Source organism: Anthonomus grandis, chromosome 24 (genome assembly GCF_022605725.1).
Source record: "Anthonomus grandis grandis chromosome 24, icAntGran1.3, whole genome shotgun sequence".
In the NCBI taxonomy this organism is placed as follows: Eukaryota; Metazoa; Arthropoda; class Insecta; order Coleoptera; family Curculionidae; genus Anthonomus; species Anthonomus grandis.
In genome coordinates, this window is record NC_065569.1 from 2,714,390 (window position 1) to 2,737,855 (window position 23,466).

Sequence of the window (23,466 nt, forward strand, 5' to 3'; positions counted from 1 at the left end):
CTATCTAAAAATCCAAACACGCTCACTAGAATTTCAAACAAGTTTAATTACTCTTTTATCGCACGCTGCACGCTCAATTTTCGCCCGCCCGCTAAGCGCCGGTGTGGCTATTTGCATCTGTGCATTAGCTTTTGAAAAAATCGCTCGCTCGCTTATCGCCCGCTTCACGCCCGCCCGCAATTCAGTCTGGCCGTGCACTAAGGGCCTATTTTGTGTTTAGAGTGTGTTTTATCAGTTTTTTGTTGTTTTCGTACTTTTTTGGAGAAAATTAATGCCAAAATAAACGATCATGGTGCATTCTTGTGTAGTAAAGAGAGTAGAGCATTAAAGTCCAAATTTAACGTTTCATCGGTAAGTTTATTTGTTAACGTTTAAACAGCAAAAAGACTTTTGTATTTTTACCACCAGCGTCGTCACATGAAAAATATTAAGGTTAAATAATTATGTAATGACATTTTGCGCCTCTATTTAAAATTGCACAAGAGCGACGAAAGCAACACGTATAGATATAAAAAATTATTTGTACAGTACACAATCCTAACCCGATTTGTAAGGGAGGGAAAATGAAAATTACAAATTTGTCGATTATTATAATATTATTTGCACTAGTGCAAGCTCTACCCCACTGGCAACAAACCAAACAAAAATTAATTGAAAATATGCATTGTTGCCAAGGGGTACTAACAACACTTTCTCCATGCTTTTCTCTCTCACTACTAATTTTAAAACAATAAAATTCCACATTTTTGGGCTGGTTATGAATGAAACATTACGTTTATTACTTATAATGTCTTTGGTAATGCTATTATTAGTCCGACAAAATAACAAAAACGTCAAAAAGTGTAGTAATCAATCATTTAAAATTCAAACATGTCATTACTTAGTAATTATGTCTAACTTTAGTGGTTAAGTTTAGTAACAGTAATATATGCATTTTTTCACACAAACTTTTGACTTTGATATAAAAATAAATCCCAATGAAACCAGTCGTACCAAAACAACCTTTAATAAGATACCTAAGTACCTAGTTATTAACAAAAAAAATTTAACCATTTAGTTCTTGAATTACATAAACTTTGATAATGTAAAATTTATTTAGTTTGGTGGCTATAAAAACAAATAATTTATAGTATTATCAATTTACATATTTTTCCTAAGTAGGTACATTAAATATAATAGTAACAATAAAATAAAGTTATTATAAAATCGTGCTCCGTCATCCCCTACAGTTCGAATTAGACGAAACTCGTAAAATAATAGGTATTTTTTACCAGAATTACATTTTTTACCCTTTACATTTTTTGCTAGTTCCCAGTCGGCGAGGAGCTCGGCGGCCTACCTTAAGGCCTGGGGCCGTATTTTTGAAACCATTCGAATTTGATTCGCATACGAAATTAGACGATTTCGCACGAAAAATCGATATTCGTATTTTCGACCGCATAGTATGCGAATTTTTTCGCATGCGGTGTCTCGAATGGGTATATACCATTCGAATTTCAAAGTTCGTGTGCGATTTTCAATTTGATTCTGCCACTTGTTTTGTTTTGATTTTAAACCTTAGCTTTGTATTTTTTTTAAATTTGTGTGTTCGTTGAGTATTTTCGTAGTGTTTTTTTGTTGTTTATTGAAAAAAAAAAACTATAATCAAATGGCAAGATTAAACTATCTTGTGCAAAGAAACGTCGTCGATGCACTGGAAGAGGCTGAAACTCTGGCAGATAGAAGGAATAGGATGTATTATTCATTTCTTGACCCATTTGAAATGTATTCAGATGCTCAATTTATTAAATTATATAGATTAAGCAAGCCTCTTACGATGGAATTAATAGACTTACTAGAGCCTCACCTCACAGCTCCATCTAGGAAATCAGCATTGTGCATTCCAAGGAAAGTAAGTAGGAATCAAAATATTTTTTTTGTATAACAATCAAATAATACCTTCAGATTTAATGCTAAATTTATAAAGCTTTTAGATAATTATGAATTTCTCAATTTTTCAAGCATTTTGAAAAATTTTTGTATAACATGTATGTAATTTATGAAGGTACAAATTTCAAATTTATGAAAGTAGAAATGAGATCCTCTTGTTTCCTAGTAAAATGAATTTATTTCCTTAAGTTTGAGAAAGGTAGCACAATCTGTTTTTCTGAAGAGGTGCTGATATTCTAAAATGGTGTTTGGAGTTTCTAGATGCTCTCCTAATACAAGAATTATTTTTTTATAGATTTTAACAACATTACGATTCTTAGCAAGTGGCAGTTACCAGTTGGATGTAGGTAGAAATATGAATCATGCTGTTTCACAAAGTAGCGTGTCAAATGTGATTCATGAGGTAATAGATGCTCTTAATATGCCTGATATATTTAACAAGTATATTCATTTACCTCGAAATAGAGATGAACTGTCAGATTTAAGGAACAAGTAAGTATCTTTTGTTTTATAGGTATATAATTCTAACCTGATAAGAGTAGAAGTTATATATTTTACTCTTTTATTCACAAACTCGTCTGAGTCTGCTCAGAAAGAACTAATTAAAACAAGGCTATTGCCATATTAATAAATTGTAATAATTGTTTTTAGTTTAAAACATTGTATTAATTTTCTTAAAATGGATTATCCAATATTTTTTTAAGGTTTTATATGACACATAACTTCCCTGGAATAATTGGCAGCATTGACTGCACTCATATAGCAATAGTTGCACCGAAGAGGAACCAGTACCCAGAGGAAGCATATGTGAACCGCAAGGGCTACCATTCATTAAATGTGCAGTTGGTAAATAATAAAATATCTAAATTATTAACAGTATTCAATTAGCTAGATATATAACTCAATATGTTTGCAAAAGTATTCCTACATTATGTCTGCTAACATATTTTAACTACTTTATATTTTTATTTCAGATCTGTGATCCAGATTTAGAAATTCTAAATGTCTGTGCCCGATATCCTGGCAGCAGTCATGACAGCTATATCTTTAACAATAGTGCAGCCTACCAATATATCAGACAACTGTATAATAATGGCTATACTTCTTTTTCTTTCTTAGGTAAGATTTTTATTTTAATGATTAAATATACAGATTTCACATTAAAACAAATGTTTCAAGGTGATTCAGGGTATGCACTAAGGCCATGGATGCTCACCCCAATCCAAAATGTATTGCCAGGATCTCCTGAAGAGAATTATAATATTCGACAAAAACAAGCAAGGTCCATTATAGAAAGATGTAATGGGGTGTTAAAGCTTAGATTTCGTTGTCTTTTAAAGCACAGGGTTCTTCATTATGATCCAACCACAGCCTCAAAAAAAATTAATGCTTGCACAGTACTGCACAATATGTGCATTATACATAATATACCTCCCGTAGAATTTGGTGATGAAGAGGAAGATAATTATATTGATATTGACTATGGAATCTATATAAATGATAATGATATCATACAAGTTAGAAACCAAGGCCAAGAACTCATTGCAGGAAGAAGGTTACAGCAACTATTAATTAGAAACCATTTTAGAAATTTTTAAATTGATATACTGTAATATGCTTGAAATCCTATTTGAAAGAACTTTGTTGTAAAAATTTGCAGGTCAATAAATATGTTTATAAAGAATAAGAGTTGATTATTATGTATGAGAATTTAATTTGGCCAATGCAAAAACAGGTAGGTAAAATGTTACGTATTAGTGTATTTATATTTATTCAAACTATGTATAAGGCTAAGTTGTGTATTTAAAACAACAGTATAATTATACAACAAAAAATTGGTAATAAAAACAAATTAACATTAATGGAATATTTATTTCATCCTCTCATCACAATATATTCTAACAAGTTCTTGGTAAACATAATCAGCTACATTAACAAAAAAAATAATGCCAATTAAACAAAAAATAAATCCTAGAACAAAAAATATATGGTCTGAACGCTTAAAAATCTACATAGGAACTCACATTCTCTTTATTTCTCAAAACAAACTTAAAAATAATAATTATATCTCTTGCTTAATGTTATTTGGTACTTGTCATACAAAATATCACAAAAATAACACAGTACATTATATTATAGGTAATAAGAGAGTAAGTGGAAATTTTTTCGAGTAAATATTTGTAATAATGGAAATATTTCATTTATCTGTATGTAAAAACAAGTCTAATAGAGCCTTTTGATTCACAGAAAAAAAACAATATGGATCAAAAATTAAAAAACTGTCTAAATTGAAAAGAATAATACATTAAAAAAAACTAAATATTGATGACAATTTATCTTTAAGTATAAAGTATTCTACTAGAGCCTTTAAACTTTGTGCTATTGATTCTTTAGCTTCCACATCTCTTTTGAGTAGGTTGTTTTGTTCCTTTGTTAGTTCAATTAATTTATCATTTGCCTGTATGGTTTTATTTAATCTTTGGATCCGTGAAGTCTTTTTCCTATTAGAGGTGTTTGAAGTTAAATGATCAATGGAGGTGTATTTATCATCTGTAGTTAAACATTTACCGGCACTAGTAGGGTGATTAGATTGAGGGGAAAAAGTTATAGGCTCAACATTAAAAGTGCTTTCATTTAAACTACTGACAGTAAAGTGGCAAGAGGATTCCTCTACATTGCGATCACCATCTACTAGAACCGGTCCGATTAATTCTAAAATTTTTTCATCATCACTATTAAGGTCTGCCACAGCTGGTCCACCTCTAGTTCCCATTTGATGATTTCTAATTTCAGTTTTTTTCTTCTTTGATTTTGACTTCAAATCTTGCCAAGTCTAAAATAATTTAAAAATCATATTTAGAAAAGGGTAAATCAATCTAATTTTAACAGATATAATAACTGTACTTATAACCACTGAAAAGCAATAACAAACAATAATTTTGTAGAGAACACTCGTACCTTACGCCATTGTTTCCAGTCCTTATGTGCTCCAGGGAGACTGTGCAATCTGCCCGCTAACTTTATCCACAAGGCTTGTGCAGTTTTAAATGAAAAATCTTGTGTGAATTTGCCCGACTTTAATTCCGGATGCTCTTCCATAAATAAAATTATTTCCTTCTTTTGCTCACTTGAAACAAAACCGCAATATTTTTTATTTTTTGGATCCATCGTAAAAAAAAGTCAATTTAAAAAACCCAAGAAACGCCGTGAAAACAACCTCAAAATTCCCTGATGCTTTTAAACTTAAATTTCAGGTTAGGTTAAAAAATCTTTATCGTCTTCATCCCGTTTGACATGGCCTTCAATAGCACTCGACTTTGCTACGTTGCCACTACATTTCATGTTCGTATGCGAATGAAATTTCGAATGCTGTTCAAAGATGCACTTTTTAGTTCGTGTGCGAATTTTGCCGCTCGACTTTGTTCGCATTCGAAGATTCTCGCATGGTTTGAAAAATACGGCCCCTGGTTTCCTCATTTCCAACATTCGGTCGCGGAAAGTAGTGTTGTAAAAATCCGGATTAATTCAATATCCGGACAGCATTGATTCGGATGAATTGAAAATTCGGTTTTTTCATCCGGATTAATTCATCCGCTCGATGTCTCGCCCGTTCGACAAATTATGCTATGTTTCGGGCTCGATGCTCGACCGTCCGATAAACGTTTTTTATAGCTGTTTTTCGAATATAAGGTATGCATTATGCAACCCATTAGACATTTCGTTTTTACGCATTTCTACATGATGTTAAAACTAAAATAGCTAATTATGTATGTAATAAATCAAGTGTATTTTAAACGATGCAAAATATCACTACAAAAATGCTTTGTTTACAAAAAAACTTCTGAAGATCAGGCGACCTTTAAAAAGTTTGGGCGTTCTCATATTGTCTCTTATGTTTCTAAATGAGTACAATAAGGATAGATAAAGCAATAGGTTTACACAAGGCGACGCGACGATATTGCCGATTAGTGTTGGGCGATATATCGATAACCGCGATATTTCACCGGTGAATCGAAAATCACTGCCGCTACCGGTGATTGACTTTTTGCAAATACGGTGATCAGTGATCGAAGCGAATACTGCAATCGAGACGACACGCATTGGATGACCGCGCTCGAAATATGATATAAATTATTATTTAAAATAAAAAATAATATGTGAAGGAAAACAGTGATTTAGCAGATATGGTATTTATATCGGTTATATTGTTTAGACGTGGCGGGCACTGCCAAGTCAAAGAGAACATACACAAACGCTCGACTAATACCGACAAAGGGCGCCGCTTTTTTCTGCGAATGTTATGTTGTCGTTTTTTTTTCTTTCGGCAGTCGGCGTAATAGGCCAGAAATGTTAAAGTAAATTTGGTCAACACAGATAGAATAAAATAAAAGCTTTTAATTTTAGTTTATCTCTGCTGTTTGCGTCGTAAACAAATAAGGAAGCGTGTATTTTTATAATTTTTCCTGTAAATTTTTTAATTTTATTGAATTTAGAATTTAGTTAGTTCAGTACCGGTTTCTGTTATCGTAAGAATAACTTTTCCCTTAAAACTTTTATCATCAACTTTAACGTCACTGCACAATTTAAATGATATATAGGCTTACCTTAAGCTTGATTTACCTGTGTAGATAAAGAAGTAAATTATAACTTGATCTGATTAATTTTAATTTTAAATATTTTCCAACTAAGTAAATTGTGTAGTGACATTATAAGTTGATGGTAATAGTTCTAAGGGAAAAGTTAATTTTATTCTTTTTAATACATTTAAATAAAAGCTTGTATTTAAAAAAGTTATTTTAATTCTAATTTATTTCGTTTATTTTCAGTTTGTAACATGTCCAAAAAAGCGAAAACTAGTGAAATCTGGAATTTTTTTATGCCTGTTGAAGGTGACAATTATTATGCAACATGTAATATGTGCAAGAAAAGACTTTCCTATAAAACGACCAACTCAAATCTAAGAAAACACATTACCTCTAATCATCCCTCAGTTTCTTTAACTACATTAAATCCCGGCAAAGCTGGTGACATAGACACTAAAAATCCTATCAGCAGTGAAAATACAGCTAGTGCCAGTACCAATAACAGACCATCACAGTTTGTCGTTCCATCAACTTCTGGCAAATCAGTGACATCGCTTGCAATGATAAAATCGAGTACTCAACAAAAAGTTACACATACTTGCCAAAAAGAATCGGAAAATCAACGGTGAACGAAATAAACGAAAAATGTTTGCAGTTGTTCTTCAAAGATTTTCAGAGCTTTAGAATTGTAGAGGACACAGGGTTTAGAGATTTTTATTCACGCACTAAATCCCTCATATGAACTTCCTAATAGGAACAAAATTTCCAGTACACTAATCTCTGCACGATATGTGGAGTGACTTAACCATTGTCGGCAATTGGTAAATAGTAGTGTTAAAAAATATGTTTAACAACTGATTGCTGAACTTCAGTCAATACGGAAAGTTTCATTGCACTCACTGGTCATTTTATTGATGACAATTTCCAATTAAGATCTTTGCTGCTTGAATGCTCAGCCATGAAAGGTCATCATACTGGCCAAAATTTAGCTGCAACAATAAACTGAATTGTATCAGATTAGAACCTGTTAGACAAAATAATTTTGGTAGTTTCTGATAACGCCTCCAATATTAAAAACGCCATAATTAAGGAATTAGGGTGGAAACATTTTGGATGTTTTGCCCACACATTAAATTTGATAGTTAAGAGGCCACCACTCGCCAAAATATATATGGGCTTTATAATGCTTTGAATATCCGGTATATTTTCTGAACGGTTTAAGCTAAAAGTATAATTTAAAAACTATTTAACAAAAGGAAATATTTGTCATGTCTCTGTTGAATCAGAATTTTGATTTTTGTTTTTGAATTTGAGAAATCAGCTGGTAAAATAATTAAATTTGAACCCTATTTTCAAAAATTAATTCTGTAATGTTAAAGGCCTAAATCCAAAAACGGCTTCAATAGAGACATAGCTTTATGTTTTATCTTTACATTGGTACCAAACACTAGCTATTTTTATGAAATTTAGACAATGAAATTACGGAACTACTGAGCCCTTCCTGAAATTATTTAATTCGAATATATTTGGAATTTAGTGTCGCCGATCCACGTGCATTTTCTCGGTGCCCGCCTCCTTGCCTTATGGTGGGGCGACCAGGGCCGGCTTTCGATCTAGCTGTATTTTCTTCTTTATATTACGTATTTTATATAATTTGGTATACTATTTTCATTTAGTTATTAGTATTTATTTGGGAAGTGTTTTTTTGTGGAAGTATTTTGTATACTGTCGGACGTATATCTAATTATAATATCAATGAATTTATATTTTTTGTAACCCTCAAAGCATGCGACGCTGAGCTGGAAAAAATAGCTGTATCCCCATTTGCCTAATATGCTATTAGGTCGCGAACTGCAAATGTCAGTCGTACGACAACTTTAGCTCGATCTTGAGGTTACGGAGAAGTCTTTACGTCTTTTACTCGTTTGTTTGTTTTTAGTTTTTAGAAATTATAATTCGCTTTCAGGAACGGCTGCGATTGTCGATCTAAAGACGAGAAAAATTTTGTATTTAGGTGTGAAAAATAAATATTGTTGCGTTTGCCAACGAGCAAAAAATGCAGGACAAGAAGTTGGACAGCATACTTGTTATAAAAACTGGAGTTCTACGTCAACTGCGATAGAAGCAAGCATTATTGCTGAAGGATTTTGTGCCAGCATTAAAATGTATAACCTTATTTATAATAAAATGATTGCAGATGGCGATAGTAGCTGCTATAAAAAAATTCTGGATAGTAGATCTTATGAAACATGTACTGTACAGAAAATAGAATGTACAAATCATTTGCTCCGGAACTATTGTAACAAACTAAAGGATATTTCTAAATCAAGAGTTATTCCTGGAAGCTTGAAAATTGTTTTGAGCAACAATATACTACGTTGCAGAATGGCTATTGTTAAGGCTGTACAATACAGACGAAACGAAAATAATATTAATGCTGAAGACAAAATTAAAAACCTTTGATGATATTTGTAATAGTGTAAGTCATATATTTGGTGAACATAAATATTGCTCAAAAATTAAGTATTTTTGCACAAAAACTGAAAGTGATGTCAATAATTATATGGCTGATTTTCATCTATTGAGTATCGATGAAAAATTACTGGAGGCAGCCAGATATCTTGCACGACATTCCAAAAGTTTACTGGAAAATGTAACCACCAACATTGTGGAGCAAGTTAACTCAATCATTGCTCAAAGACTTGGGGGTAAAAGAATCAATTACACCATGAGGCAAAGTTACCAGGGTCGGTGTTATTCCGAGGTTGTTTCGACAAATTTAAAAAGACCCTTATATAGCATACACAAGCATTTAAGTGGAGGTTACAGCCCTAGACAAAATATTAAAAGGCTTGAGATAGAGAAGCAGAGGAAAAATAAGTGGGAAAAAAAATCAAAGCAAAAAGACTGCTAGACTTTACAGTTCGTGAACCAACTCAGCCCGATCCCCATTACGGAGAATCTTGTCAGAAGCCTGATTTAGATAAGAAGTTATTCCACCATTTAAAAAAAGAATTCCTGCTTTCTTTAAGCAAATCTGAGTCTGAGTTTCAAGAAATAGAACAGCGCACTAGACTTCACTCAGATTCTGTAGAGTGACAGCAACAAAGGAGAAGACTGTTAACAGCCTCTAACTTCGGAAAAATATGCAAAATGCGACTTTCCACAAGTTCTTCGTCCACAGTTAAAGGTATTTTATACCAAGAGATATGTTCTAAAGTAACTTCTTGGGCAGGAATAATGAAGAACGTGCAAAACAAGAGTTAGAAGCAAAGTTGCTTCACCAGATGGATTTGAAAAAAAAACTGGTTTTCAACTAGAGATTAAATGTCCCTACTCTGCTCGGAACTTTTTTATTAATGATGCAATAGAAAAAAACTTAATAACTTATATAAAAATCGAAGGTGGAACATACAGTTTAAAAGAAAATCATAATTATTTTTATCAGGTTCAAGGTCAACTGAATATAGCAAAAAAGGAAATAGAATTCCGTGACATATTTCTTGTATTTCTTTACTGCAAGTTTTTCCTTCTGAGCTTTTAACTAACTATTTTTGGAAATGAAAACGGTACGCGGTAAACTAAATTATTTTGTCTGCATTGCCCTATTTCTACAATGTATTGTATTAATATAGTTATCATTCTATTTTTTATTTTAGTGAAAAATAATTCTTTTTAATTTAAGATTCTCAGGAGTAAATAAATATCAAAGTTACTAAAAAAAGTCTTTCTCCTACAGCTTTACCACCCTATAGTTTCAAATCTACGACGTTTAAGACACATATTAGTAAAAACTTTTTTGCCTAATTTCTTTTATTTCATTCAAGGAATACGTCTCTGAAAAAGTACCTTATATCTGTAACACAACTCTTTAGGTTTTTTACGCTTAGATATCATTTTCATCACTATCATATTAACAACATATAGGCTTTTGTTTTTTTTTTATTTTTTAAAATAAATGATTAGAAATGGGTAGGTATATGTATTTTTTAATAAAAAAGACCCCGTACTATTTCGTTATAAAGGATTTATAACATAAAAAGCAAATTGATGAAAACAAAACGGTATAGGTATACCTTTTTTCATATTTTTTTTAAACTTAGATTAAAGATTAACGAAATTATTGAGTACCATTTTTTCAATGCTCATACAGTATATTGTTTAATTTACTTTTAATTAAGGCATATTTTATTTTGATATTTTTATTATCTCAATCAAAAAGTAATAAGTTTTAAAAAAGTACTATATACGAGTAATAATTAATATTTAATGCTGCTCACTTTTTTCTTGTATAATTAATTTAAGACGTAAGAACCGCGGCCTGTATACGGAAACTCTAGCTTGATATAATCTAAATATTATTCCGTAAAAAAATCTAGCAAATCTAGAAAAAGAATCTTAAAATATTGCAATGTACATTGCACTTTACGGCACGGCACCTAAAACCTTAAAAAAAATTGTTCCAAATTAACATCTACCACAACTCATAGCAAGTCTTGGATGTTTTAACAACCCATGTAATATTGAATACGTAATACCTAACCTTAAACCTTAAAACCTTGGTACGCCAATTACCAATTTATTATTAAAATTAAAATTAAAAATATTATGCTAAAGCCGAAAAACAAAAATATGAGAACTAGGTATAACCAACACGCGGCAATCCTACAAACATTGAATAAAATCTAAATTACCCCAAATACATAAACTGAATATTACTCAAACCTATTTTAAATAATCACAGCGCCACAAAATATTCCTGAGTCCGGCAACATCAAGGTCAAGCGTCAACGAAGCGAAATCATCTTCCGATTGGCATTGAAAGCACGTGACTCTAGTTATGGCCACCGCCCACTAATAGATTGAATTTGTATACCGCCCGACCCCCCCAAAAAACGCTGCCCGCATCGAATGCAAACAACGGCCTCTTAAAGATTCTTTGTCTGAGCCCAATATTGTTGATCTTCTTACTAAAGTTAGAACAATTGTTGGACATTTTAGGCGAAGCTATATAGCTACACAAAAGCTAACAGAATATCAAAAGCAAATTAATCCATCTGCTGAACCACTAAAATTAATTCAGGACGTAGCCACTAGGTGGAATTCTATATTTTACATGCTTGACCGCATTGTAACTTTAGAAAATGCTGTAAAAAGCACAATAGCAATTTTAGACTACGAAAATGTGCCTGAAAAAGTCCTTCTGAATGGAATCTATGTAAGGAACTTTCTAAAGTATTGCGTCCATTTGAAAAAACAACACAAACAATAAGTGGAGAAAATTATAATAATAGAAAATAAACAGGTTCGTACGTCATTCCTTTAGTTAATGGCCTATTTGTTGTTTGTGCCAATCTTCTAAAAAAAAGTTTGGCGATAGTGTAGTCCGTGTGATAACTAAGTTAAAAGACGGATTATATTCCAGATTAAACCAGGTCGAAAATAGTAATACTTTGGCTATGGCATCATTTTTGGATCCGCGATTCAAATTGCTGGCATTCCAACACAGTGGAATAGCGGACAATACAAAAAAACAAGTAATCGCTTTGGTTGCTGCTAAAATTGAGACAAAAAAGCAATTACTAATTGAAAACCCGTGCGATTATTTAAACCCAGTTGACGAAGAAGAAGGAGAATTTTCGATATGGGGACATTTACAAAATAGTAAAGAAAGTTCACTGCAACAACATAAACATAATGCAACCAGTAAATCCATTATCGAAGTGCAGCGTTATTTAGAACTTGACATTTTGCCAAGACAGGAGGATCCGTTAACATTTTGGAGAGAACAGCATTTTAACTTCCCCAACCTAAGCGAACTTTTTAAGGAAAGACTCTGTGTTACTGCAACATCGGTTCCATGTGAAAGACTGTTTTCCAAAGCTGGCTTAATATTAACTAAGCGTAGAAATAAATTAAGTTCTAACAAAGCTGAAACACTTATTTTTCTTAATGCAAATTTTTCATTAGGAAAAAAGTAAGCTATCTTTTGTTTTGTTAATTTTATTTATTTAAAGAGTTTAATTATTTGTTTTTTCATTATGCGGTGTTGGTTGCTTTAAAAAAGTTTTTTATATTATTTTTGTAATTTATTACAAATTACAAAAAATGTTATGTGTTCGATTAATAAAAAATGTTTATATTTGAATGTAGGTGATTCATAAACCCGAAACTTGATTTTATTTTTACAGATAATAATATGACAATATACATAAAATCATTAAAAATAATTCATTAGAATTAAATCACATTAAGCTGAGAGCAATTTATGTGGTGATAGTGGTGATAGTGAAATCAAATATGACGGTTTTACCTCCTTCAGGTGTGATAATTAAATCAATAAATATTAATAATATTATGACGATTGTCAATGAAAAAAAACCGTTAAGAGCTGCTTAATTCGTATTCGTTGCCAGATACCCAGCTGTTCTTGTTTTTTAGTTTTTATTTTCATTTTGGGTTTAACCTTAATATGTATGTATACTCAAGTCACTGCAGTGATTCAAATCACTGTTTAAAATCACGGTGATTTAAAATTCACTGTCGCCGTTTCACCGGTTACCGAAAAATCACTGTATTTCCCAACACTATTGCCGATTGCCGGGTTATTTGTCCGGACGATTTAATTCGGATTCTCTTAGCCGGTGGAACGTGGAACTTCGTGTCGCTTCGTGCAAGCTTTTATTTCATTGTCGGCCGAACGAACGGGCGGCGTGTATCCGGACGATTTAGATATCCGGATTGATTCGGAATAATTTGATATTCGGATTGAACGGACGATTAATCCGGACTCTTCGCATCACTAGCGGAAAGCGGACAGTCCGTCGATCGCCGCGATTTGACGATTTTATCCAACCATGCATTTCAATTGGGATTGGTTTCCTCGGTTCCGCTCATCTGAACGGACGCATTCCTCTCCGCCGACCTGTGACGACTGGTCAGGGTTGGGTAAGTAGCAAATTGTACATTTGCTACGGCATTTACGACTGTCGCAAATGTATATTACGACGCGTTCAAAAAATTTAATTTATTACCTACATTTGCGACAATATGTAACAAATTCAATGAAAGAAAACATTGAAACTATTGAAAGTGAAAATCTCAAGGATTTAAAATCAATAAAACACAGTTTTTTAAGAAAAAAAAATTGTTTTAATTCTGGACGGGATAGACAACTTATAATAATATAACTAAGACACGTTTATTATAATAATAATAAGGTATTAATATTAATATTGATCTGAAACATTGCTGTCCTTAAGCTTAAGGGAATAATAAACTGAAACCAACTTGCTTGATTTTTCTTTGGTCAATCTATTCCTCAAATCTGAGTGGACAAAAGACCAGTTAGAAAACAATCTCTCCAACTGAGCTGATGAAGCTGGAATACTTGGTAACTTTTGTGCCAAAGTTGAAAGAGCTTCATATTTTGTTTCTACTAAACCCCAAAATGTTGAAACAGAAATGTTTTGTGCCTTCTTTTTTAGGGTGTCAAAAATACCCTCATTTCTGATAAAAGCATTAAGACCGTCCAAGCTCTCTTCGGAGTCCAAACTATTAATAAGGAAATCCTGAACCATTTGTTTCTGTTCTTTGCTTAACAAATTTCCTCTATAATTGGGGTGTAAATAGTTTGCTGCCAAGCTATATATGTTTAAAGCCATATTCGTTCGTGACTTTACACATCTTTTAATCTTATCATTGTAACTTTCTGATTCCTTAACTTGATTGTTCAATTTTAACCACTCCTCTGTGGAATCTGCAATGGAAGTAGATTTACTTTGACATGTGTTAATGATTTTGCAAATTGGATCTAGCAAAGCTACTGTTGCTTTTACGGATTCTATAAATTCTTCATTGTAAAGATAACATGTAACTTCAGCCTTAATTTTAGTATGTTCTTCAGCTGCGACTGCTGCGACTTGTTTCATGATCCGTAAGTTTTTCAGCAAGGAATCACAAGAATCACGATGAGAGCACCAACGTGTCTCAACAGGTAAGACTATTTTTAAACCCCCTCTCTGTAAAATCATGTTTTCTAAAGTTGTGTGCTTAAATTCTTTTAACACCAGAGTCACAGTTTTCATGACGTCATGATCTACTATGTCCTTAACAAGGAGATTACCTGTATAACTGCTGCAAGTGCTATGCCATAAATTTATAAGGCGACCCATTTTTACCATATTCGAAGCATTATCAGAGACTACGGCGTAAATTTCACAGTTGTATGCTGATTTTGCCGTTTCAAGAGCGTTATTGCAGACTTCTGCAAGTGCTTCACCCGTTTCCTTGGCTGTTGAAAAGTCATAAGATTCAAGAAACACACTTTCACCATTAAGAGTTTGTAGCATTGTTACTACATTGTTTGTATTATTTGATGAGTTTTTCCAACCATCTATAAGTAATGTGGCTGATTTCTTTAAACTGTTTTTATTGTTTATTAACACGTGCTCATGGACTTTATCCAAAAGGGTAGAAGATAAGGTCTTTCTTGTAGGCGGATTGTATGCCGGACGTAAAAGTTTTACAAAATTCTTGAAATGGTCACTTTCCACAACACTGAACGGAATATTACACCCAAAAAAAACTTTTGCCAAAGATATATTTGCCTCTTCTTTTTCTTTTTGATTCATTTTGTTAACAAAGGAACTTAGGTTTTTTGTTTTTTTTTCCTTCTTTTGCCTGCTGTTATTTTTATTTCCATTAATTAACTTAGACGATCTTGATATGTCAGTCCTCGATGATGATGATGATGAGGATGCAGTGGAAATGGAAGCTGCGAAATTGATGGGAAAATTGCGACCTTGGCGCTCCTCTTTGGCATATCCATGTTCCAATAGCTGATTTTGATTGGCCAACGACTCATCAACCTCTGATGATGATATCGGTAGTGGCGATGATACAGGGGATGGAATTATCTCCAGGTTTTCCTGTAAAAATTAATAAATCTATTAGGTAATTCTAAAAATTAATAAATAAAATAAAAGTTACTAGGCGGGGCTGATACCTTTTAAAATAGCAAAAAATGTAAAAAAATATAGTAGGATGAAACATGTTAGAACAGGAAGAGAATATAGTAAAATTTAAAAGGAAAATAAATTACGGGCGATCTGAGGTCGGGAAGGGGCAGAGGGGTGAGTTTTTAAGGTTAGAAACAATTTAACTTAATTTCCGCCAAAAATACAAGTGCGATAGAAAAAAGTTAAATAGCATAGTTGTAGATAATAATAAGGTCTACAAATTTTCTTTTTACACTTTTTTCACATAACCTCAAAATTTACGTAAAAAAAGCAAAAAACCAAGTTTTTGGTTTTTTATGTTTATCTTTTACAAAAAATGTGTTTTTTTCACGAAATTTTGAGAGAATCTACCTTTTTATGTCCCAAATACACTGTAATTTTCTTGATTAATAATGTAGATTTGTTTCACTTTATTTTGACTTATATCGAAAAAGCAGCCTAATTTTCAATCAAAAATTCACCCCCACCCCCTTCCCGACGTCCGATCGCCCGTAATTTATTTTTCCTTTAATATTTGTAATATTCTCTTCGTTTTACAATGGGTTTCATCCTACTATAATTTTGTTTGGTTTCAAAAATTATCGATCCTGGTCTATACATAAATACAAGTAAAAAAAAAGTTTTAATAACATTTTTATCAATTGAAAAGTATGTAGGTACTTACAATATCTAAAACTCTATATGAAGATTGGGGAGGAGGGGCACTTGTGTTTACTTCAACTTCCATAACCACTTCTTGGGGCACTTCTTGAGTTTCATCGTCAGAAGTTATTCCAGTAGACGCAGCAGTAGAATTAATTTCCCTGTTAAGTGGTCTAACCCGTCTAACTGGCCTATCGATGGGTGTCATTACATTTTTAGACCTCACACTATCATCTGACGATAATGATATGGCTTCACCTTCTTTAGAATCAATACTACTGCTCTTGCGAAAACATCTTTTTCTGTAAATAACAGTAATAACACAATAATGACTTATTTAGAAAAGAGGTTTTAAACTATTCTATTATGTTATAGCGTAGGCAAAAAAATCCCAAATTTTAATATAAAGATAGGCACTATATTTATAGTAAAAGAGTTTTACTTACCTATGTGTACGAAGGCGAGATATTGCTGTATTTTTTAGAATATGGTTGCACGTGTCACACTTAGCTCCCATTCTTCCATTGTCCAAATGTAATGATTCAAATCCGAGTTCCTTGTATAAATTGTGGGGCTTTCTGCCCTTTTCAGAGTTTGCGGTATCGGTATTCATCATGGTATCAACTGTGGTACCAACAGGGGTACAATTACAACACTAGGGAATTAAATTATCACGAAAAATCGAACGAAAAACAAACAGCTTAGCTCTAAAAACCGTTAAAAATGAATTTAAACGATGTAAACAACTAGTTTCATAACCTAAAATTTAGAAGCAGATTTTGCGACATTTTTAATTTGCGACAAATTTTAATTTACTACATTTGCGACGTCGTAAATGTAACAATGTAGTAAATTTATTTTTGCCGCGTATTACCCAACCCTGCGACTGGTCGGTTCATATCTGTCCAGTCTGATTACAGCGGAATCGCTCAGCTGCACTTAACAGTAATATTATAATAAAATATAAATATTAATAGTAATATTATAATTATAATTAGCATAATGAGTAAAAAATTTTCACCTGAGGATGATGAAGTCCTAATAGACTTGGTGAGGCAGCATCCACCATTATATAGTGTTGCCGGCAAAAGTTATAACGATTTGGTCGTAAAAAACAACATTTGGAAGGAAATAGGTGCGAAAATGAATAAAAAGGGTAAAAATATAATATTATGTCATTTATTAAAAAAAAATATAATAGTATACAGGGTTTAACATAATTTTATTCCGCTACTTTACTTTTAATAACGTGAAATAATATTTTCTTCTACGATTATTCCTCGAATTATTCCATTCTCTGCACCTTTGCGTTTTGCCATGGCACTGATCCATGTGGTCCAAAAAAATAAGTTTTGAAAGTATCTCTTACCGAAGCAGCATCTGTGGATGATCTTCTTGCACATGTGGGTGCTAATGGAATTAGATTTTCTTTTGGCAATAGAGGGATGAAATCTACATTTTCATCAGGAATTGGTATTTTTGCATTTCGTAGCATATTATGTAAGATACATGCCGAAATGATTAAGTCATCAGCAGCAGTAGGGTTAATAGCAATTGGAGTAAAGAATATTCTAAAATACTGACATAATATGCCGAAAGCATTTTCGGAAGTTCGCCTCCCCCGACTGAGTCTGTAATTGAACACAGCCTTTGATTGGTCATGAATAGAATCTTTTTGCGAATAAGGTTTAATTATATTAGTTGTTAACGAAAATGCGCTGTCTGCCAAAATAATGCAAGGTTGTAAAATTTCTGTTCCTGAAAGATGCATTGCAGGTGGTATGTTGAAATTACCATTATTAATATACTTTCCCATCATCGATTTTTCGAAAATACTTGCATCTCCTTCTCGCCCGAAGGAACCGACATCAATTGCGATGAACCTATATCTTGCAACTATTATAGCCAGCAATACAATAGAATGAAACTGCTTATAGTTATAAAAAAGTGACCCTGCTGCCTTCGGACACTGTATTCGGACATGCTTTCCATCAATGGATCCGCAACAATTAGGAAAGTTCCATAATTCATTGTAATCTTGGGCATTTGCTCTCATGCGTTCTTCTGAGAGTTTTGGTATAAAAATTGGAAGCATGCGTTCCCTAATGCTGCATAGCACTTCTCTAACAGAAACGCTAATCCAGCTGTGATGCTGGCGATATTGAAACGCTAGCGATCTGAAGGTCTCCCCTGTAGCTAGATACCTGAAAATAACAAATTAAGTATTGGTAAAAAAAATCGATGTACATTTTATATGCTTCGTGAGTAGATGTAGATGTTTGCGCTTGATTAAAAATTTACTGGTATTGATACCCTGTATATTATTTTATCCCCTATAACGTTTGTCAGCTATAGCTGTAACACGCTTTTATTTTTTAAAAGCTCTCTTCACACAGAAACGGCCATTTATATTTATAGCAACTTAAATTTTGTCAATAAAAATCGTGGTGCACTTCATTTTATCAATAGTTTAAATGAATTTTTAGAAAAAGTGTGCCAAATAAGGTGGAAAAATATCCGCGATTATTACCAAAAGAAGAAACGCGAGGTAATAAAAGCACAGAAAACTGGTTCAGCCAGGAACACAAATGTGGAAAACTTTGGTGCCAAGTACAAACATTAAGGCTTCCTGGACAATACCTCAATCGTAGAGAGAAAGTACGTATTAAATATACATTTTTGCACAATATTTTAGGGTCGTTTATTTTCAGGTCAATTAGTAATATCAATGAAGAAAGTAACTCACAAAATCAGCAATCAGATAATATTTCCACTGAATCACAAGACGTATTGGATGAATCAGAAGCAGCTGTAAGTGATATAGAGGATTCTCAAGAGATGGTTGACTCCCAAGTCTCTCCGGTTACTGAGGTCTTTCCCAATACGCAAGAATCTCACAAGAACCAACCTACAGCAGTGGAAGAATCTTTCATATCCCCAACTACTACATCCCAACGCAAAAGAAAGTCTATACCAAAAGAACGAGGTGCTGCAGTAGTGGAAGAAATTAAGAAAGGCCGAATTGAAAGAACCAAGTTGATGAAAGAGTTGCTAGACTTAAGTAATAATAAAACAAAAGAGGATGACACCGCACTTTCAACGTTCTTTCGTAGTATTGCTTTAACAGTTGAACAACTTCCTCCAGACTTACAAACAACAGCAAAAATTAAGGTAATGCAAGTCATTTCTGAACTAGAGTTTCAACACCAGCAAAGAAGCATGATAAACCATGATTTCTGATCTGCTTCAACTAGTAGCCAATCAGGAACCTCAAGTGCAGCTTCCTACTTCCAAGCCTTTTCTCCCCAAAACAGTCCAATGGCAATGTTTCCACCGAATGAATCTGGTGACCTATATCAACATTTATGAATACTTTAAATAAATTCGTATATTATTAATATAATTACTTTTTTTTATAATTTAAAAAAATTAGCTTTTTAGATAGAGAGTCTTAATACTCCTAAGTATATTATTTTACCTTTTAAGTAATTAAAATAAATAAAAAATATATAATAAGAAATTAGTAACAAAATATTCACGTTGTCGATCCAGCGCGTTAAAACAAAAACTTACCTCAATGTAATGCAAAGCTTCTCTTCAGCAGAAATAGGGCATTTGATTCTATTGGTAGGTTTCTTGGAAATGTCGTCTTTAACAAAACTCAACACAAGCTCGAAAAGTTCTGTGGAAAGTCTAAATACTCCCTAAATTTGGATTCATTTCCAAAAAGCCTTCTCTGCACGGTGGTATTAAAGGCGCCTTCCGTATTGCGAAACAAAAACAACTTATCCACTGGCCTATTGGAACCTTTGAGTGTTGCTAGTACCAGCTCCTCTTCCTCTTCTAGCAATAACAGCGCAATCAATTTATTTGAGTTCATTTTTGTGGGTACGTATTTTTTTATTTGTTTTTGCTTTAAATACACACAGGGCAGCGGGTTGCAGACACGAGGGAAATTATCATTTTCTAAATTCTAGCAAACCACCTCGGGCAGAAATCGCTATCCTCGGCGATCGACGGACTGTCCGCTTTCCGCGACCGAATGTTCGAGGAAACCAGGCCTTTAGAGATCGAAATATAAAAAGTTTTTCGCCGAGTGAAGCAACTTGTATTTTATTTAGTAAACTTTGATATAGGAAACAATGTCTTCTGTATAAACAGTGAGGTCCCAAGCATTAGTTGTTATATATTATCTTCATTTAATTTATTTAAGAAAATTTTAAACGCAGAAGACTCTTCGAAATTCCCTTCCGATTCACTAAAAAGTTTAGGATGTGATCCACATGTTAAAATCGGGATTGAATCAAGATCTACTGCATTACCTGATTTAGGGGCTCTAGTTTCTGAATGTATCAACAGCCTTTTATAGGCAGCTTCGAACTGCCTTGCTGTTGGGTTGTCATTATGTCCACCTTTGCTACGTATTGCTCCAAAGAATAACTCTAAATGGTCTTGAGAGATTTTATAAGTTAAAATATATTTTAACAGTTTTTTTTCTTTTACTAAATAAAAATACATTTTTTGCAGGCTTTCAATACAAATTAAAAATCCTAAAAATCCAGTTTTTCTATTTGATTTTATAAGTGGTTTACCATTTAAACTCAATTTAATAATGTAATTTTTAACATTATTGAGGTATTCACATATAAAAGTTTCATTATTAGTTGATAATGGCTTTTTAAAAGAGTATTTTGCAAAAACGTTGCGAGAATTAAATATATCAAATAGATTGTTAAAGGTTAATAAAAAATTAGATGTTGGACCTGACTCTTTAAAATCAAAATCTATTAAGTCTTCTCTTAAAAAAGTTAACGCATTACTGACACTCTTACTAAAAGTTTGCACTGCAAGTCTAACTTTCATTTTTTCTCTTTCCCATTGTAAATGCCTTAATTTTACTTTTGTTGCAGCATGCAAACCTTCTACATGTTGTTTATTTACCAACTTGACTATATATTCCCATTTTATAAAATTTTTGCCACCATCCGTAAGTTCTCCCTTACTTGCTAAACAATTTCTCACCAGCTTTATCATGTGGCAGGGGTCAAGAAATATAAAAATAGGTTCTTTTGTTACAGGATGGGAAAACATAGTTTGTAAATTTAGCAAATTTAGCACCTAAATGTTCACACATTGAAATATTTGCCGGGGCTCCATCAAAAGTTAAAGATGTAACAGTAACACCACTCCTATTTACAAATTCCAACCAATTTGTTACTAGCTGAGCTTTCTCTACAGCTGTTAAGCCATCAATTAAAAAATAGCCAATGGGTATTTTCCAAAATGCATTAACAGCAACTAGCATAAATACTAAAGCTTCCCTAGCCCATGGTAAAGTGTCACTGTCTATTTGGGTACCTACATCAACATAAATAAATTTTGTAAAAACTGGAAATTTTTTGCCTGTCCACTCAACTTGTTTTCTTATTGACATTTCATCCATGACTAAATTACGAAGAATTGGATATGCACAGTTTGCCTGTTTTAAAATTAATGCATTAAGTGCTTCCTTTGAAAATCCTGGACTTGCATCAACTGATTCATACCATCTTGATATTGTTCCCAAATGTGGTAGCCGTTTGTTGAACATATTTCTAACGAATTCATATGCTTTAGGTAAATAAAATGCCAAAGTCAAAGCAAATGATCTTAATATAGGATTGTATTTTTGACTGGAAGAACTTTTCAACATCCGTTCAAATATATTTATAGCTGGTCCATCAAGGGAAGCCTAAAAAATTAAATTCATAATAATTAATGTTCTTTATACTGGAAAAGTGAAAAGTTATTTAGTTACCTTTATGACAGATTCTGATGATTCACTAATTAAAGCCTTTTCTTTTAAATAATCAATTAAACGTTGCAAACTTGTAATTCTAAGCTTTAATCTTCTAACTTTCATTTGTAATATATGAATTTTATGTCTTCGTCTCTCATCCCATCTTTCAACAAGTTGTAAATTTTTGCTTCTTTTCTCAGGAGTAGAACAATCGCTAGTTTCTAAATCTCCTATATATCTTTTCCTGTAATAAAAAGGCAAATAAAAGTAATACGCTAAAAATCTGACAAGAAAATTTTACTAAGTACTTAAATCTATTTTCCTATATTGAACAATTTGCATTAATTTTAGAGCTGCTAATATCAAATTTATTGGAATTTTATGGAGATTTTGTTATAAAATATAATATAGCGTGTTCTGTTTAAAAACATAACTTTTTCAATTTTTTTTTTAAAACTTCATCTAGAAATAAACATATGTATTTTAAAATATTTCTTTAAAACGCTGTGCATTGTGCATATGCCTAGAGAAGAAAGAAAAGAGATATTAAAAATGGTAACACTTTCCCATATAAACTTCAAGATGCTTTTGGTGCTCATCCTGCATGAATGTAGATCTATTAATAAGCTATGTATATTATGCTAAGTAATGTGGAAATAATACATTTTCATTGTCACATCACGCTGTGAATATACATATATAGAAATACTTCGTAGTTAAAAGTAAATAAAATTAATGTAAAATTGATTTTTATATACGAGTATATAATATTTTTTATACCTTTTCCTTGATATCTTTTCACCTTGGGCTTTTGAACTACAGGCAGGCAATGATATGGCAGCAGTTTCAGATTCTTTCTGAATGCTGCAAAAAAACATTAGTTGCTCATAATATATCTATAGTAATGTAAATTTAAAAAAAAACTGTTGTAATACAAAAGTTTTAAATGGATACCTTTTTACAATCTTTTCTGTCTCTGATGCTGTTTCAGTACTATCTGTACTATCTGGCACTATGTGTTCGGTCTTAGATATACTCCTAGAATATTGATACTTATGAGTGGGATATACCAAATATAAACAAACTTGCTTATGTTAGTATACTTATGTACAGGCAGGGGCTTTAAATGGAATGGTGCCTAATATGGCCCATTGGCTTACCAAAAACGTTTAAAATCGTATTTTAAAAAAACTAAATTTCAGAGCCATAATAGGCATCTTTCCATTTAAAGCCCCCACCCTGTATTTATAACATAGTAATAACCGAAGCCATACTTACGAATTAAAAGATTCAATATTTGGAAGACTACTTGGGTTAGTATTATCTTCGACAGCATTGGAAAAAGTTTCCCAATCAGCACTAAAAATTAAAATATTTATATAAAATAGCCTTAAGCTAGAAATAGTACTTACGCATTGGATTCAGAAAAATTTTTTGGAGGTGTCTCCATAACACTGGAATCGGAGCTAAAAATCATATTTCATGTATTATAATATTAAGTAATATAATAGTT

The 23,466-nt window shown here is 32.5% G+C and overlaps 3 protein-coding genes across 3 annotated transcripts; 1 reads left to right on the forward strand and 2 right to left on the reverse strand.

The window, feature by feature from the left end:
- The first annotated feature begins 1,353 nt into the window (after nt 1-1,353).
- On the forward strand, nt 1,354-4,083 carry LOC126749355 (putative nuclease HARBI1). The gene is made up of 6 exons (XM_050459024.1): nt 1,354-1,891; nt 2,225-2,421; nt 2,634-2,775; nt 2,904-3,048; nt 3,109-3,446; nt 4,069-4,083. The coding sequence occupies exons 1-6, from the start codon at nt 1,649-1,651 to the stop codon at nt 4,081-4,083; spliced, it is 1,080 nt and encodes a 359-aa protein (XP_050314981.1). The 5' UTR covers nt 1,354-1,648.
- An 86-nt stretch (nt 4,084-4,169) lies between these two features.
- Nucleotides 4,170-5,392, reverse strand: LOC126749311 (uncharacterized). Its single transcript, XM_050458990.1, has 2 exons — nt 4,888-5,392; nt 4,170-4,762 (listed from the first exon to the last, which is right to left on the reverse strand). Exons 1-2 carry the CDS (start codon nt 5,095-5,097, stop codon nt 4,235-4,237), a joined length of 738 nt encoding a protein of 245 aa, XP_050314947.1. The 5' UTR covers nt 5,098-5,392; the 3' UTR covers nt 4,170-4,234.
- A 9,323-nt stretch (nt 5,393-14,715) lies between these two features.
- LOC126749356 (uncharacterized) lies at nt 14,716-16,924 on the reverse strand. The gene is made up of 4 exons (XM_050459025.1): nt 16,621-16,924; nt 16,197-16,476; nt 15,122-15,442; nt 14,716-14,805 (listed from the first exon to the last, which is right to left on the reverse strand). Exons 1-4 carry the CDS (start codon nt 16,788-16,790, stop codon nt 14,716-14,718), a joined length of 861 nt encoding a protein of 286 aa, XP_050314982.1. The 5' UTR covers nt 16,791-16,924.
- Between the last annotated feature and the right edge of the window lie 6,542 nt (nt 16,925-23,466).